Source organism: Periplaneta americana, chromosome 1 (assembly GCF_040183065.1).
Source record: "Periplaneta americana isolate PAMFEO1 chromosome 1, P.americana_PAMFEO1_priV1, whole genome shotgun sequence".
NCBI classification, from domain to species: Eukaryota; Metazoa; Arthropoda; class Insecta; order Blattodea; family Blattidae; genus Periplaneta; species Periplaneta americana.
In genome coordinates, this window is record NC_091117.1 from 167,787,309 (window position 1) to 167,807,448 (window position 20,140).

Consider the following 20,140-nt stretch of genomic DNA (forward strand, 5'->3'; position numbering starts at 1 on the left):
TCTGCATTACATTTTAGATACAAAGGATGTTCCTCGTATTCACTTTGTTGTACATAAGGACTTAAAATGACTTGAATTATGCCTAGACTCCAATTTAAACTACAACATTGTCTGGTATTTATAGAATTCAGGATTATTCTTTAAGTGCATTCACTATTACTTTAAGAGAATGGTTATGGCTATAATTATAAAATATAACTTTTATTGTAAATTTGTATTTTTGTATTTAATATCCTTACCAGTTGAGTGTATATCATGTTTGATGTGATGGGAAAAGTTCATGAGGTCATAACATGACTTTATGGAGAAAGCGAAGAGTCTGTCCGATAAAATTATGGTATATAAAGGAACTATATCCTTGAATGTGGGACCTCAAGGAATATTTTACCATCTATTGTCTGCGTCAGAATGAAACTCTGATAGACATAATTCTTGCTTTATATTTGCCCACTGGTTCTCAAATAGTATTCTTGACACTGCCAGACTATTAAAAGTGTAGAAGCTCTTATTTGCCAATATCGGAAAATGCTAGTGAGCACTTGTTTACTTACTACGAATTGCTAGAAACTATTTCAAGAATGTAGGCTTTTTAATGCGAATATTATGTGAAAGGTGTTTTAGAGGCATTTCTGCAATCTGCGCGTGTGCACACACACACGCACGCACGCACACGCACAGATATAGACAGATATAGTTGAATTCTTAGAAGAAACAAGTGGTGCCAGGATTATGACTTTCTCTTTATGTGGGGTGGATGAGTGGGATTGGATGCAAATATCTCACATTCTAAATCTGTCGTAGGACATAAATTACAATGTGTGTGCATTTGTTTTTTAATATAAATCGAAAGTACAGTGTACAGTTTTGCTGCGTGTTCAAGATGGTTCTTCTTCTTCTTCTTCTTCTTCTTTTTCTTCTTCTTCTCCTTCTTCTCCCTTATTTCATCTCGTTCTTACTTCTGTTTTTACTTCTAGATTTCCTTCCTCTTCCTTCTTTTTCCATTAAGAATTTCTGCATATTGTTTGGTGATAGGCAGAACATCTTAAGTGCCACTTTTTTTAAAATGCGGTTTTCTACCTAATGCAAAGGCAAATTCCAAACGTACAGCCTGGCAAAACAGCATAAACGGGTTTTAATTTACAATGAGAAAGCTACGAGTACATTTTATCTTAACTGTTTGAGAATTACTTTAGCAATCAACAAATCATCTTCAGACATGTGAAGTTCCCAAATAATCTTCATAGCTTCTGTTACCAAGTGACTGTTAAGATACAAATTTCGGCTCTTAAGATGAAATTAATGGTTGTTAAGAAATTTATTTCGTGTCCTATTCCTAGGAATAGGCGATAAGATAATCAACCTTTTTTTCTGCTCATTCCAAAGAAATTGATTACAGAAATTTGTAATCATTGTGAATATAGTTTAATACTACAGTGCGATCAGTTTTACTTTCCACCACAGTTTTTGCCTATGGGCGAGTGAGCCGCTCGTAGCCGGATTAGCAGGAGGGTAAAACAATAAAACAAACCAACCATACAACAATACACAAACAAATTTATGCTGCTCGTTAACTGGTTAGCCAGTTAGCCAGATCTCGGTGATTAACAGGAGAGTAAAACAATAAAACAAACCAACCATACAACAATACACAAACAAATTTATGCTGCTCGTTAACCGGTTAGCCAGTTAGCCAGATCTCGGTGATTAGCAGGAGAGTAAAACAATAAAACAAACCAGCCATATAACAATACATTAACAAATTTACGCCACTCATTAGTCAGTTAGTTAGTTAGCCAGATCTTGGTGATTAGTAGGAGAGTAAAACAATAAAACACACCAACCATACAACAATACACTAACAAATTTACGCCACTCATTAGTCAGTTAGTTAGCCAGATCTCGGCGATTAGTAGGAGAGTAAAACAGTAAAACACACCAACCATACAACAATACACTAACAAATTTACTCCACTCATTAGTCAGTCAGTTAGTTAGCCAGATCTCGGTGATTAGTAGGAGAGTAAAACAATAAAACACACCAACCATACAACAATACACTAACAAATTTACGCCACTCATTAGTCAGTTAGTTAGTTAGCCAGATCTCGGTGGTTAGTGGGAGAGTAAAACAATAAAACACACCAACCATACAACAATACACTAACAAATTTACGCCACTCATTAGTCAGTTAGTTAGTTAGCCAGATCTCGGTGATTAGTAGGAGAGTAAAACAATAAAACACACCAACCATACAACAATACACGAACTAATTTATGCCACTCATTACCCAGTTAGCCAATTAGCTGGATCTTGGTGATTAGTGGGAGAATAAAACAATAAAATAAACCAACCATACAACAATATACAAACAAATTTAAGAGGCTCATTACTTACTAAATTATCAAATGAGGTATTAAAACTGAACATGTGACAAACTGATGCTGAACAACTGATTGACAGAATACCAACTGACCAATCGATCAGTTGATAGATCATCTGAATGACTGAATGGTAATTAAACTGGTCTTGAGGTACAATAAGTACCTAATGTGTAAGATGACTATGTAGAGAAGTAAGTTAAGGTATTAGACAAGACTTGTATAATAAGATTATAACAATAATTGTTTTTATGGCTAAATGTTCTCTACTTCACGAATTGCCCTTGTACAATGAACATGCACACTCTTCTAGAAATTCTTCACTAACCCACCTAACATACATAAATATTAAGGCAGTATTAACATTTTATGTATAGATGAATAATAGGAAATATATCTATAAAAATTAGTTAAAATTCGTTGTTTCCTATACTGGGATAGCAGTTAGTTGATCATCCAAACATTCAGTTTTGCAAAAGAAGAGTAAAATTATAGGTTGCATTTGAATGAATATCAAAGTTATGCGTTAATAGTAAATTATACGTGGTTCACTTTGCGAATATTTGAATAATATGGGTAAGTATCAGGAGTAAAATTTTTTTCAGCATGATTAGGATGATAATGTGTAATGCAAGATATTATCTTCTCCTCTCTTTAGTGCTTCATTATTAAAAGTCTTGATTTTTTTTTTTAGATTTGTTATGGTAATGCATATTTAATTCTTAATATATATATTTTGGTGTTCTCATAGGTATAATTCAAGACAACATTTTGTGTTATCCATACAAAGAAATGAGTTAATCATTTAGGCCAGTTGTCTTGGTTACCGAGTCCTCCCCAAGAGAGTGGCATAATACTTCTTTGAATTATGTCATTATATGATTTTATAACTTTAACATCCATTAATATTGGTTGGCCCTATGAATTATTTTTGTAGGATGTGAATTTAATTTGATTGTCAAGTCAGCAAATCTCTTTTATGATTGCATCTTGCTAGACAGAAAAAAATATTCATGTTTTCGGGAAATTTCGTTATAAAACAGGAATATTAAATTTCTCTAAAAACTTTAAATTCTTTCTTTGCATTTTAATTTTAACTTTAACTTAAGTGTCTACCATTAGCATTAGGAGGTTTGGTAGTTTGTCCATTATAATTGGAGGTATGAAATATTCGCAATAAAAATAAACATGCTTTTTGCACTTTTTTTTTTTTTTTTTTTTTTCCATCACAATTGCAACTCTTTGAAGCCAGTTTCATTAATGCAAATTAAAATAGATATTAGCGCAATAAATCATATTTTCAGAAAAATACGAGAGATTTAGAAGAATTGTAATCATTTTTAATTTCAATTTGAATAAACTTTTCAGATTTTGTTTTGTTCTTCTGGATATGGGTGGGAACTTCGTTTTTGTGGATTCTGGCATACTGTGAACTGTGCATGCAAAATATTGATCTTTGCTTTCGTCTGCTACAGAGCACATGGACCAGAGATATATCTGATATGAACATGGTTATCGTTCCCAGGCAGGAATGAAGGGAGGCATCAGCTGTTTGTAATATTTCGATCATTGATTTTTAAATTACAATAATTGCTTGTTGTCCTTGGATTTAAACATGAACGTTCATTTAATGTTTAACAAAATGGGTCGTCCTCAAATATATCTGTGCACATTTTTTTTTCAGTGTCATGGTTTTTATCTGTCTGTTTTTGTCTTGTGGCCACATAATTGAAACTATAATTATGTAACTGAACATTGTAACATTGATCAGGTATGTCAATCCATTTACCATTTAATTTTATTTTCATTTATTCCTCTCAAATACATGAAAAATGGCAAAACATATTTTAGGAAATAAACACTATTTTTAAAACAAAAAGTGCTATTTTTAAAACCAGTGTTGCTATAAATACAAAAAATTAATACTATGATTTTACACCTATAATTATTATAAATAATCAAATCAAATAAAATTCATATGTCCGTTACTGTAGCAGTGAATTTTGTATGAATGATATGAGCAAAGACAGAATTAAAAAAAAAAAAAAAATTTGTAGGAAGTAATTTAATTTTTGTATTGTCGATTGTAAAAACAAAATTAATTACTTTTGTTTTTCCATGTTAACCAGAACTGCAGAAGTTGTTAATATTAATGAAATGCACTTAAGACCTGTTACCTCCCAAATTAAATTTAGTTTTTTTTTAAATTGTTTAAACTAAAATTAGAATTCATGAAAACTTCACTGTTCTCATTCACTTTCAGGTACCAGTTTATTTTCACTCATTATCTTATAATGCCGCTTGATGTTTGATATTTATTATAGTATTGCAATGTTGTAGTTAGAGAAGTATGTTCCCTTGTTGCCTTTTTTCATTGAGTGTTGGTTGTAACATGCATGAATATTAGTACAGTAATATAATAAAATGTCGGCACTGTTTATATTGTACAGCACAATTTTTAATAGACCAATGTAAATATTATATCTGCAGTATTTTTAGTTTCTTATTCAAATTATAAATCTCTTAAGAAGAAAGGTCAAATGTTCATTTGTAGTATGGAAATGTACAAGCTATCTCTTGAATGTCAGAATTAAATAATTTTAAAGTTTTTTTTTTTTTTTAAAGATATATACACTGTGTCTCAAAAGTCATGGTGGGGTTTCAGAGAAATATATTTTTTGAATGAATGGAGGTAGAAATGTAATATTGGTGCCAGTTGAAAATAAAACACTCAAAGTTTTTTGTCTGTATGTTTGAGGCACGAAGGAAACAAAAGATGATAACAAATGAACAAATGCAATAATTTTCATTGTTACAGTTAATTATACATGATAGATGTCCAAAGAAAAGTGCAATATGTTTTGTGGCTAGCAAAATTTGAATCTGTGACTGACCATTGTTGTCATTTTCATTAAGCATATTCACAGCAAACTCATACCGTTAGTGGTATTCATCTGCACGAAGTGCATGTAACAATTGAACTTTATAAGGAGTCAGATGAAGACTTTTCTTTAAAGCTCTATGAACTGTTGTTTTCAGAAGTCTGGATTATCGAGCACATTTACGAATTGATTTCTTTGTACTCTGAACAAATGCTCTTCGGAAGGCTTCTACCATTTCATCATTTGTCGATGGTCTTCCAGTACGCTTTTTCTGCAGTAGACTTCCAGTCTCTTTTAACTGTCTATCCCATAGGTCGTCATCCCATTGCCTTCTTGCGCACTTAAGAGTCTACCCGCTGCCCTGATATCTAGCTGAGAGCAAGGTGGTCTGCATAGAGATGCGCTGTACTGTCCATTTGCTGAGTCTAGTCACTGAAAAGTAAAACACAGATGAAGTTCTTGCAGCCTTCAAGTAGCAAACAGGGATAACCAAAGTCAGGTCTCGTGTGTGAAATGGAATGCAGAAAGGGTTACAGGCTGTCGATAGTTAAAACGTTTATAGTTATTGTGATTTGCATCTAAGTTTTAAGTTTCACCTTTGAAATGGTCAGTGCTTTTTCGAATCAAATACCCACAAACAGCCATCCACAAAGCCCGATTCACTTCCAGTATGAATAATAATCAAACATTTTCCTTTTCCTGAGGAGGACTTATCACCACAAGATAATCCCGACAAAAAGGCTTGCTGCAAAGACGAAACAAATGAATCTACCCAAACTTTATTTCTTCATTGAACCATGTTTCATCTGTGTAATATATTTTCCTATCTTCTTGCCTCATTGATTTTATAGTTCGTCATAAAAAATTTCTCCACAGAATAACATTATCTTTGTCTATCAGCATAGTTTCATGTCTGTGACAAACATACTTGAAATTAAATTCCTTTAATAACTCAGAAAATGTTCTTCGAATATCCAGCATATCAGGATCTTCATTAACCGAAGCAAACCCTTTGTCTATTATAGACAGTTCATTTCGAAAGAAAAACGCGTGAACTTTTGTTGTGATAGCATTTTTGTCAAACTCGTCAACCGTATCCACTGTCTTTGCAGGTGGCTTTTTATTTTGTGATGCTTTTATGCAGTGAATTATCCTGTACTCACAAATCACTCGGTAAATAGAAGCTTTACATACTTTCATGGAATATGCAGTTTTATTTGTGATGTCCGACATCAGTGCAAGGAGATTTAAACTCTTTTCTGCTTTATACGTATTTAATATCATACGTTTTTCTGAGATGTTCGTTTGAATCGTTTCTTAGATGGGCTTAAACAAGTAGGCTATTTGCACACTCTGTAGACCTATAGCGTGACATAACTGTCATGTAACACTGAATTACCGAAAGTACGAGGCGCGTCCATAAAGTAACTTTCCCACTCGTCTCACACCTAGCAAACTGTATGTTGTGCAACGTGACTGCGTGTACGTGATAAAGTAATGTCCTGGCATGGCGCATGCACTAGCGGAACTTCCTGAGTGCTCTCAGTAGTTTCGTTGCATTGGTTGAAAATGGACATTCCTATTCCAGCTCCCACCGCCTGTGAAGTGCGGTCAGTAATAAAGTTTTTGAATGCACAGGGCATAGCGCCGATGGTTGGCCTCCCACTGCGCTCTTCGTCATACACATTTTGGTGTCCTGCTGAAAATTGTCTACAGCAGCAACACTCCATCTGTAACAATGAAAATTATTGCATTTGTTCGATTGTTACCATCTTTTGTTTCTTTCAGTGCCTCAAACTTACAGACGAAAAATTTTGAGAGTTTTATTTTCATCTGGCACCAATATTATATTTCTGCTTCTATTCATTCAAAAAATAAAATCTTCTGAAATCTCACCATGACTTTTGGGACACAGTGTATGTATGTATGTGTTTGTTTAATCATTCATTCGTTCATTCATTCATTCATTCGTCTATTTAGTTATTTATTTTGTAAACTCCGAAGAGTAGCAATTGATATTATAATATGTTGTGATTTGTAGTTAGATTATATTGATCATGCTACATAGGTCACCGTCTCTTTTCCATGTTTTTAGTAAGCTTTCATAACTTATTTATCATGAAATTATGTTCAGATATGATATATTTATTGTTTTCTGCTCAAATTATAGTAGAGATAATCAAAATGTGCGTTTTAGGAACCCTATGTTAGCTGTATAAAGAAAAAAGGATATTGTATTCTCTTTTTGTCTTAAAATGAATTCCTATTTATTATTAATAAGTATATCATTAATTCAAAATAATCTGTAATGTGTAATCTAATTCATAATTGTAATTCCACTACTAAACAAGTTTATAACAGGGTATTCCATTACGTATTTTTTTCGTAATCTTTTCTAATAGAAAGACAGAATGATTTGTTGAGTGCTCAGGAAAACTGTAATGAATATAAAGTATTACGCCTCCAAGTTAAATTTGCATCCCATGAATGCAAGAGACGAGCCTAGTAGCTCTAATTGCTCTAGTTATTAGTATACAATCTACTGTGTCGTGTGTGAGTGAGTTCATGTTACAAGAGGTAACGCAATGAGTCAGGTAATATATATAATGTGTATAAGAAATAGAGTACATAATATTAACACTTTCAGAGTATTTATATGGGTACAATACTTTCAGCACCTCCTATACACGTGTATTCACCACTATCTCATACAACTCGCTGACACGAACAGTAAACACCTCTTTATCAGCTCAGTATTTATTCATAGGTCACAAAGATCAGAGGGAGAAGGAACAATGATTCACATTCTTTCCGGATGCAGATTTAACTTGGGCGTGTAGTAGTTTTTTTTATCTGTGCTTTTATCCTTCATGCAACTTCTTTCATAATGTCTTTTTGTACTCCATCTTACACTCCCCCCTTTTACCTTTATTGTTATCATTTTCTATAAGTGACGTCCTAAGCTTGGATTATTTTTTATTGTAATTTAAGAATGAAATACTTCAAAGAATTGATATATTTTTCTGGGTCAGTTTTGATATTAAAAATCTGTTTGTTTCTTTATTTGTCATATTCATATTTTGTGTAACTGTAATTCTATAAATTATCATCAGAAGAGCCATCTTGAGAAAACTATTAATGAACAGGAGTAATAAGTTCAAAATTTCAGGCTCACTTGATGTTCCTGTTTCTTTTATCAACACTGAATACGTCGACACTTAAATATTTGAGTATAACATTGTTGTAGATAAGTTGCTGATGTAGAATTTGTTCTGTAACAGAATTGTTATTTTTAATGATTTGCACTTTTTACAAAGTGAATTTGGAATAAAGCTGGAGCAAAAGTGTATTGTTTGTATTGGTTGATGAGGAAAGAAGACTTCTGTTCTTATACACTGCTCGTCGATATAGGAGAAAGCCAATGTTTACCTTTGTACTTAGATATAATACTCGGAGCAAGTCCCCTGGAATCGGCAAGCATCATGTTTAGGTGGAGCACGAAAGTTAAGGAATATTACAGACAGTAAAAAAACAATCATATGGGATGGGTATTTAAGAGTTGTCAGTTCATTATAAGAAGTGAATCTGATACAGCGTTAATACAAATAAATTTTATTTTCTATATTACCGAACAGCTATTTATAAAATACAATAATAGATAAATAAATAAATAAGAAAGGAAATAAGTAAGTAAATAAGAAAATAAATAAGTAAACAAATAAATAAATAGGTAAAAAATAAATAAGTAAAAAAATAAATAAGCAAAAAAATAATAAAAAACAAATCAAATAAATAGATAAATAAATAAATAAATAAATAAATATTACCTTAAATTCTCCAGCAATATCCTTGCTCTGTGCGCTGTTTACCTTTGTACCTAGATACAGGGTGCTCTAAAATTCCCCTTACAAACTTCTAGGACTTGTTAAGGGGACTGAGTAGTTAATATTTTGAATTGGAACCCATGTCCGGAAACATACTGTTTCCGTGCTACAGTCGTTTGAAAACATGTTTTTAATGCGACCACTGCTACAAGTAATTTATTTTATTATGAGGCGTGACCCAGTACATCACTTGCAGAACATTCCAGACGGTGCTGGGAGCTACATCCATTACATGTGCAATTGCTCGTGTACTTGTTGATGGGTTCCCTTCAAGTTGATGCAGTATGGCCTCTTCCGATTCGGGAATGCAGCATTTCCTTGGAGCACCACAGTCATTCCTGCTGGTGGTGAAGGTACCCCTTTCTCGAAGCTGTTGCGTAATTATGGTGAAAAGGGTATGTGATGGAGTCGGATGTTGTGGATATCGATCTCGATAAGGACGACAAGCAGCTCTTCCATTACCTCGAGCTTCGCCATACAGAAGGATCATGTCAGTGTATTCTGCAAAAGTGTACTGAACCATGTTGCTCTAACACTGAAAGACACGTGAATGAGGCTCGAACTAGCTCTGAGAGGTAGAATAAACGTCAATTGATATCACATGATCTGACGTAAGCACCCCTCATCATGTAACGCTGCAGGCGGACAAATCGCGAAGCTGTTACTTATTGAGACATGTGACGTACGTTCAGGCAGTGCTTGCTTTCAAACGGCTGTAGCACGGAAATGGTACATTTCCGGACATGGGTTCCAATTCAAAATATTATCTACTCAGTCCCCTTAACAAGTCCTAGAAGTTTGTAAGGGGAATTTTAGAGCACCCTGTATAATACTCGGAGAAAGCCCAGGCATTGAATAATGTTTTGCTTTGTCAGACTAAGATGGGAACATGTTTGTGACATGATGCCTTACCGGTATGCGGAGGCTTGGATTCTCGTCACAACAGATCACGTTGTATTGTTTTGCTGCTTACTTTAGACTCAAACACATTCTACTAAATCGGCAGAGCAGTGTAGCTAAGTATTGCTCACTTTGTTTCTTTTTAGCAGACACACACACGCATATTTGTTTATTTTATACATTCTAATTTTTCAGCTTTCTCGTTATGCTTTAGATTAGCTACATATATCTGACTGTGAGATGACATACTTCTACACATTTAGATTATGATAAAAATTATAAATGCTCATGTAAATCATATTGTGGAAGGTTTTTAGGTTACTAAGATTATGATTTTCTGCTAGACGTATTTTATGTGAGCAGTGATTTTAATATTTCTTTTAAAGGATTCTGAAATTCAGTTTGAAATAACATGTACAACAAATTATGGTCATAGAGATGTTTAAAAATGTTCTTTTGGATTACGTGATATATTGAAACTATCAGTTTTTTTTTTTCATTACTATGGTCCTAGTTGATTTTAATAGTGTTTTAAGTGACGAATTCATATACTAAACAATTGTAATTTTATGTTCAATTTATGTAGATTACTTGTATATGAACGTGTTTCCTTTCTTTAATGATTTTTGAGGACCTCATTCAGTATTCAAAGCTTACTGATTTAATCTCTGGACCCTCGGTTTTGTACAGTTTTACATTGGTAAGAAAATACTGTGGTTTATTCATATACAGTACCTAGTCTCTGAGAAAAAATGTCACTAGTATTCTAGCAGATATATGTTGCGTGTTTGGTTTAGTCACAAATTTAGAATCTGTCTCAATATTTTGTAGGTTATTAATATGGTTATTACTCACAAAAATAAAGGGGGAGTGGTGATATCGGACATTACTAGAGTTATTGCTTTATAACTTTCTTTGTTGATTATATATTTCAATTTTTTTTGTTACTGCATAATTTTTATCTTCTTTATCTTTTTGCACATATAATCAATAATTACTTTTAGTGAATATACTGTCCGATGTCATCCCGCACATCGAGGTGACTTCGAACACTCGTTATTTTTCTATATTATACAATGTATTACATCATATATATTCATTTTATACAGTTTTAAAGGTTTTAAAATTATAAAAAGTCACTTTCACTGAAAAAGAAATTCGTTATTACACAAAATACACCGACTTACATCAAAATCACCTCTTAGAAAACATATTCATTAAAGAAAAATTCCCCTTTCTCTTCTTTTGAAGATCTTAACAATTTAGCATTTTGATCTTTTGATATTGTAGAGTTTTTTGGTACCTCAGCTCTAGCTCTTGCTGAGACGAATGCTAAGAATCTTGGAATGTCTTAGAAATAATGTAGCCCATTCCACACTGGGTAGATTATTTCTGAAACATTTGCCTTTCCTGCCAGATCTCTCAAGGTAACATTTGACTATGTATCAGACATCCACAGATATTAGAGGGAAACCAAGTGAGCAGCTTTCAGAATGTCCTCTGCAAGAACCTCTTCCCTTTCTCTTTCCAATACCAACCGACTACCAATTATCTTGGAATGACTGTTTTTCAGTTTTTCAACAAGGCAGAATTTCGGGACCCCGAATTTTTTTGGCAGCTTTTCTGTATGACAAAGGACCAGACTTAGCCTCTTTCACAGTTCTAGTCAAGTTTTGGATCTGAGTTTTGCCTAATTGGCACTCCAAGAAGCCTTCTGTATCTCCCATCTATTGTCTGAAGTCACACTGTGCTCTGCTGCTGTTATACTGAACTGTTCAGGTTGGAATTGCATTAGAATATATTAAAAATAATTACAGAGCCAGATACTGCCTGTTATTAAAATGAATTTAAATGAATCTGATGTTTCAGACATAAAAAAAAAAAAAAAAAAAAAAAAAAAAAAAAAAAAAAAAAAAAAAACACACTGTTGAGAGTGTTAATAAAAATATCACACAAACGAAAGTTAAAATCCTTTGAGATTACGACATAAGGAAAACAAACAGATAATTATCCATCAACATAAAACTAATTTCAAGAATACACAGTGTACGAAGTCACCCCGCATGTCCGATGTTACCCCGTTTCAAGGTACCCAGAATAAGGTGCCAAATTGTAATTATTTTTAGTACTTTCAATTATTTTGGAATAACTTTCCCTTCATAAATTCAAAAAGTAATCAGATATATAAATTTTTGTTATTCAACTGTAATTACAATATCCATACAAACATCTGAACACTTAGAGTTTTCTTTTCAGCTTTTATTGATTAGTGTGTAGGTTCATAGCACAGACATGTAACTAATTTTATTTGCTGTTTGTTTTTTTCCTTGCACCATCATCCAATTTCCTACATCCATGCAATGGTGAAACCATCCTCGTACCTGCACTAGCAAGCTGAAAGGAAAGATGGTCTCTAGGTTGGTAGGAACATAATGTTTGTATTTATTTTATGCACCTCAGCATCTTTCAGTAGTCATGGCTGCTTGTCAATTATGTTTCAGGACTTTTTTTTTTTTTCGTTTTTCACTAGTAAGTGAATAATTATACATTTAGACGAGCTTTATTTGTCTGTCGTAATACACGAATTTCTATAATGTATTATGCAATTCACATTTGAATAAAACGCCATTATATGTCACATATTAATTTACTTAGGCTTTATGTTTTCAAATTGTAAACATTTAGTAAGGAGTAATTTGTAATATTACCTTTCATAAATTTTACATTAAAATTAAGTATGCATATAGTAGTCCTGGGATTTTGCTCTTTGTAAAATACCGGTATGTTATTTTAATAATTTACGTTTATGATTGCAATTTTTAACTATTAATAAAATGAAAATACTGCAAACAACATGTTATGCTATAATTTTAATAATGGAAAGGATTTACGATCTAGAGATAATACTGATTTTTGTCATTTATTTCCTAATGTAAAAATTCCTAATTAGTAAATATACAGTGAATATACAGTTTATCACTTTTCCTCTTCTTGCATTGAGCTTAAAATTTCATTAAATTTAAATCCGTTCTTATAAAAAATTACTCCTGAAATTCCTTCTTTGTAAACATAATTTCATCACAAGCCTTTAATAAATTCAAAGATTATGTCTTGATACTATAATTGACAGATATAGCCATACACATATATGTTTTCTGTCACTAATTTATCTTCTTGGCAATACTGGGCAGGATGCCTGGGTCATAGTTTGCTATTAAATGTTTACAGTACTCTTAACATCTACAGCAATTTATTTGTGCACATAACAGATAATAATATGAGTCTGTAAATTTGCTTATGGCTTTGTAAGTGCAATAATTATTTTTCTCCTTTTTCAGAGAGACCTATAATAAATAACATTCCTTATGCACACATACAAAAATAAACACATTTTTCGGAGTAAATATATAAATTGTTCACACTGTTAATGGTGCCAGTGCATTACTATTTTACAATTTTTTGCTAACTGATTGACAGAGATAATTTTTATTTTTTTTTTAAATTTTTTTTTTCACAAATTTTTAACATTTAACACTTGGTTAAATTGAGTCATTCAAGAAAGTAGTGACAAATTGAAGTACGCTACATTTTTAAACCTTCTTTACGTATTTCAGTCCATTGTCTCTCATATTTTTTACCTTAAAATTTGTTGCTTCATAAATATGCTTATTACATATTAACTAATTTTGTCTTATATGTACCCTATAATCGCACAGTTCAGTATGGTACTTTGTTTTTTGAAGATTATATATTGTAAGTTTCTTATACTTTGTGCAAGTTATAAAATTAATATTTGATACTTGTGTCCAGTTTAATAGAAAATAATATACTAGAAAATCCTTGTAATAGTGTGCACAAAAATAAAGTTAGGATAGTTATTTAAGAAAAGCAACAGAGTAATAAGTATGTTTTAGCTAGCTATGTTCGATACTGCAGAGTATTAAGAGATTCATTGTTCCATATTTTTTGTTTTCAGTATTAAGGACTTGCCAACTTTCCAATATGTATTTGTGTTTTGTTATTAGTACAAAATGAATGTTACGGTATATCAATTTAATTCAAGATTTAACATTCCTTATACAGTTTGACTGAATTCAGCATCATAATAATTATGAACATATTTTGGTGACACTTTTTCTAAAAAATTAATGAATGATATGAATGATAGAGTCATGATTATTTTCACTGCCTTTTATTAAGTGACTGAATTTATGATGCTTAATGTAAGCAAGTAGAAAGGTTTGGCAAGTCTTTCGTAAGATATACTGTACTGAAAATGCTACAATGTTAAATGAACTAAATTAAAGAATATGCGAGATAAATTCTTCACACTTTGCTTGGTAAACTACTGATCTTGAGAAATGCAAGATGTACATATTTTCTTCAGTTTTTGCATGGCCCTTTTTTTTGTCACTGAGGCATGCTTGGCATATCTTTGTTTGATTTTATAAAATGCATCTGAAATAACTACTACCGTATTTACTTGAATCTAATGCGCACTTTTTCAGCCAAATTTAGTCTCCAGAATCAGTGTGTGCATTAGAATTGGGCACACTAGATTCATATGCAGACTCGAAAATTCTCTTTATCCTTCTGTTTAGGTTCTGCGTGTACTTCAGCTGTGTTTGAGTTACCCCATTGCTCATCATTCTTCAATGTTCCTCACTTCACATGCTTCTGTATTTTTGTAGGCATTTGTTGACGTCATTACAAAATTTTGTCTAATATCCTTTTGAGAAGATTAATTTCATATGTAGATGAAATTATTGGGGTTTTAGGTGTAATAGATCGACTATTGATCAGATTTTTTGTATCTGACAGATATTGTTGAAAAAATGAGAGTATAAGAGTACAGTACCTCAGTTATTCATAGATTTCAAAAAGGCATATGACTCAGTTAAGAGAGAAGTTTTATATAATACTTTTACTGAATTTGATATTCCCAAGAAACTAGTTCGATTAATTAAAATGTGTCTCAGTGAAACATACAGCAGAGTCTGTATAGGCCAATTTCTATCAGATGCTTTTCCAATTCACTGTGGGCTAAAGCAAGGAGATGTACTATCACTTTGTAGAATATGCCATTAGGAAAGTTCAGGATAATAGAGAGGGTTTGGAATTGAACAGGTTACTTCAGCTGCTTGTCTGTGCAGATGATGTGAATATGTTAGGAGAAAATCCACAAACTATTAGAGAAAACACGGAATTTTACTTGAAGCAAGTAAAGAGATAGGTTTGGAAGTAAATCCCGAAAAGACAAAGTATATGATTATGTCTCATGACAGAACGTTTTATGAAATAGAAATATAAAAATGGGAAATTTATCCTCTAAAGAGGTGGAAAAATTAAAATATCTTGGAGCAACAGTAATATAAATGACACTCGGGAGGAAAACCTTGGAATTAGGGAGGCTGCAAGAGAATTCGGTGTATCAGAGAACAACATTCGCTTATGGCACCAATACAGAATAGTGATATTTTCTTCTAAAGCGACGAGGAAGTAGTTCACTGACCCACGAAAAGAAAGGCATCCTGAAGTAGAGGTTTTGAAATTCACACAGGAATGGAGGAAAAATGGGCTCCTTGTAACTAGTGACACAATTATAAGTACGGTAAAGCTAATCAGATGGCTACAGCCCATTGTAGATATGTAGATGGATAAAATTAAATTAAATTTCGCATCAGCTGTGCTGCTGCGCATTACATTCACCAGTAAACATTCTTTGAAAATTGAAGTGCACATTAGATTCGATGATGCATTAGTTTCGAGTAAATACGGTATGTTGTTTTAATGCTACTTATCTTCAAATGAGCATTTAGCTATAAATACTTTAAAAAATCTTCCTTCAGTGCATAATTATGCATGTAGACCTCTTGGGAGTAAAGGACGGTGAGTGTTTCAGAGCAACGAAATATACTTGGAATAAACTAATTGCTTTATTTTTTTATATGTATTAGCTTGTAGTGTTCTTCAAAACTCCACTTCTTGAAAGTGGATATTGACTTGAAATATCGAATATTTTGTTTTAATTACGAGTATGGGGCACTAATTTTTAATCTGGTCTCCTATATCTACAGCATGATAATAAAATTTATATGTTTATGAGATTAAATTAAAATGTTAATGTATTATAAAACCGAATTAAAGGAGCCTATTATTACAAATGAATACAAAAGCAAACAACGTCGTGGGCATAGTAGCCATAGTTTTTTTAGTAATTAACTGTAGGGTCAAGTAGAGCTAGTAAAATAAGTCGGGCTAATTTGATACAGACTTTAAAATATACCAGAGGCTCAGTTTGAAAATGTTTAAAATTGCGATTATAGAAGTACATTTTATGCTCTCTGAGAAGCAATATTGAACAAAGTTAAAAAAAATCATTATGAGCCTCATAAATGTATTAAAAGAAAATGCAGTTTTGTTTCTTGGAAAAACTTTGATATGATACTCAGTTACTTCTGTTGTTGCTCTTGAATGAGTAAAGATAGAATAATTTTTCAATTTTCCTTTTACTTAGAATAGTGTCGGCTTCATTTTTAGCTAAAGAAAAGCTGTGAATGTTGAACAGTCTAGCAGTAATTAATGTGTTATTAAGGAGGTCTGTTGTGATATACATTGTGGGGCTATTGTGATATGCTAGAAGAGCTATTATGATATTATGTTTACAATAAAAGAAATTGATCAAGCTGATAATTTTTCTAAAATTAAGTAATTTATTACCTCTTGAAGGGTATTTCATAATTTCTCAACTCTTCAGAGGTGTTTGAATTGACATGTTGGCATGGCACTTACAATACAGAATAAGTTAGAAAAATACACATAATATTTCTACTTATTTACCTGACAATTTTAGCCTAATAGTCATTTTTCTTACTGCTAAAATTTAACACAACTTTGGAAAATACATTCATTATTATTTAAAAACATATTTTAATTTATTTTAGCAATACAAACTATTATAATTTCTCAGTCTATTTCCTTACACACAAAAGAATTATTTGGACATACAACAGTTTTGTAGAATTGGCAGTAAGTGTTAAAATTTCAGTAAATTGTTAAAATTTTTATGGGAAAAAGAGGTCGTTACAGAAGCTGCTAAATCGTAGTCAATTTTAATGTGATTTCAACCGAACTTTTACAAGTAACACATTAAACATCTGTGTGTATAACAATAGCCTTAGTTCATTGCTCTGTATAACATGGCCATATTTATAGCACTGTATCAGAATATCCCTCTAGGTGTATCACAATCACAATAGCCAACACAAAAGGCTATTATGGTATACTAGTTTTTTTTTTTTTAATTTTATCCATTATTACAGATAAAAAAATAAATTTAACTCCAAATCCTTCATTTGTGTCTAATGAAGCACCTGACTTAATTTTCTCAAATTTGTATATGCTTTGACAGAAAAAATTACAGTAAAAGATTTATTTTTTGTATTATAATAGCCCTACTTGACCTTATGTGAAAACATAAGAGTAGATTGGTACTACTATTTGCTTCATTCAAACTCTTAAAACATTTGTATTGGCAAGACTGTGTACTTTTATATTAACATTTACACATCACAACAGTTATAACTCTCATGGCAGCTTTTCAAAATTTCGTATATTCAGGAGTCTAGCATGTGTCTAAATGTAGTATTCGAAAACATGTTTGTATTCCTTGTATCTTGAGAAAACAACGTAACACATTTCCAGTCATTTAGCCAATTGTTGTGTAGTGTAACTCTTTACTATTGGTTTCAGCTATGACAACGCAATTAGCTACACCAGTGTAAGGTTTAATAAATTTTTAAATATTCAAATATTATGATCGGCACAACTATTGTATTAAATTTACTCCATTCTGTCTCTCTTGGAATATCAAGCTGACCTCTTTTTATTTATTTTTTTTTATTTCTGGAAAAAGTATTTTAATATCCCGAAAATATTTACAAGTAACTATTAAGCTTACATTATTTCTAAAGTATTTTCCAAATTTTGTATTGCTCAACAGAAATTTAAACTTTTTTTTAAGTTAAGGTATATATACACATATAGGCTTATATTGTGTATAAAATAAAAATTTATTAAGATGTATAATTTGTTAGTTTGTTTGTATTTGAATTTATTTTAATGGTGGATTTCACAGTTGTTGTGCTTTGTTATATGACATTGCCCTTTTTTACAGTAGCATTGCTGACAATAAAGACTTCCACAGCAAGTCAGTGGATAATGATAATCCATTTCTCTACTGTCTGCTTGCTGTTCCAGCTGATAAGGTACTGCCATGATACAATGTCCTAATGAAATTTATTATTTATATAAAAATAACAGTGAGGAATTTATATAAAGATTATAGGCAGAAAGTACTATAGATGTTAAAAAAGAAAAGAAAATAGTCCTGTCACTGAATTAATTATAATGCTTCGGCATCAATTCAGTGATGTAAATATATTTTTGAATGCTTGTTCACAGCCTCTGTCATGTCCACCAGCAATGAGATATCATGTAGTATCGCGCCAGGGTAAAATGTATAAGTATTTAGTACGAGGAGATTCTGAGGGCTGTGTATTGGTCTGGACTATTCCTGATGTCACAAATAGTCAGCTAGCTCAAATAAAACAAGAAGACTTTGTGAAACCTCCAGGTAATTTTTTATTGTCATTCTGTTAATGTTCATGGTCTACTTACAACACTTCATTTACATTGAATGTGCAAAAATTGTAACATCATTAACCAAAATTCTTTATATGTTGGCTTTAAATTAAAGTACAGGAGTTTTTACGATTTTTGATGAGATATGATCATTACTCCATATTATTTGACAGTGCAAAATGCTGCTCTAACTGCTGTACAGCCTAAATGTTATGCCAAGAACTTGCAATGTGAAAACATATTTATGCTAAGAGTTTTCTGAGTTGTAAATTTAACAGCATTGTTATGCATTAACTGCTATACTTTATAATAATGTGTGTGTGTGTGTGTGTGTTATATTGATTATACCTCCGAATTGCGAAATTGCCTTGATGCCATAATGTAGTGAGTGCTCTATTACTCAGCAAACTACTGGATGCACACCTCACACCTTGTAAAAATGTTCTCAGGACTACATCCAAATTCTTATCTCATGACGTTGATGGAAATTCCGACATGAATCTTTTAATTCATTTAGCATTTCAGAATTCTGTGGTTTAGTGCAAGAACCCCGTTACCAACAATATTCGAAAAATTGACTTAGTAAGTTTATATGATAGCAGGTGACATCACCTATTGGCCTGAACATACATGTTGAGTGTGGAAGTACCATATTCCCTCAAGAGATGGTAGAATAGATATGTTTTTCTTGCACCATATCAAGGAGGTTATGCAAGAAAACCGTAACTACATACTGTAGCAACATGGCAAAAATAGCAAAAGAAAGCAGATGTGTTGTAAGAAACTTGCTGGTCGCATTAGATAAAAATACTATGAAAGGTATGTGTGGTTACTTTTATTCCTTATATTGCAGTATTTCGATAATAATACCAAATTATTTGAAGAATAATTATTCTACAATACACGTTGTTTACAGATGAAAACAAAGGTGATGAATTATGGTCACCTGGTGAAAATAGCAATTCTTCTACCTCAAGCACATAAACACTACTTCTGACATGGAAGTCTAATGTTAAGCCTATGTATGATAGAAATTGGATTTGCTTCTGTGGCTGAAATATAGCCAGTGTAAACACTGAAGAATAAAAGGTGAAGAACAAAAGGCTGCAAGATGTATAATCCATGAAGGCACTCCTGGTAGTTATTTTATAACCTATACCCATAATCTCTCTGACGAATGGCAAGAAGTGTTCTTGAAATGCCATGGTAAGGTTGTGAGTGTAGGTCACCTGATCTCTGCTATCAAGAATTGACGAATATCATCAGCTGAACTTGCTGATTTAAAATCTTTGTTGAGGTTCATACTAGAATGTTACTTGTCATTCTACAGTAATCTACAGGCTGCTGCTAATTTCTTATAGGGCTATCTATATTCCCAATGGAAGTAATTTTTTATTTCAACAGCAATTATTCATATTCTATGAATGACAATCAGTTAATGTTAGGGTATAT

General features: G+C 32.1%; 1 protein-coding gene across 8 annotated transcripts in view; it reads left to right on the top strand.

The window, feature by feature from the left end:
* Positions 1-20,140, top strand: part of Rbcn-3B (WD repeat-containing protein Rbcn-3B) — a 117,915-nt gene that overhangs the window by 19,324 nt on the left and 78,451 nt on the right. For 4 of the 8 annotated variants that reach the window (XM_069831838.1, XM_069831852.1, XM_069831876.1 and 1 more), the window contains exons 7-9: positions 12,436-12,462; positions 18,222-18,312; positions 18,509-18,680. In XM_069831838.1, the coding sequence (XP_069687939.1) occupies positions 12,436-12,462; positions 18,222-18,312; positions 18,509-18,680 (290 nt within the window). The remainder of the gene's footprint in view (positions 1-12,435; positions 12,463-18,221; positions 18,313-18,508; positions 18,681-20,140) is intronic. The other 4 variants (XM_069831861.1, XM_069831894.1, XM_069831843.1 and 1 more) reach the window with 3 other exon arrangements.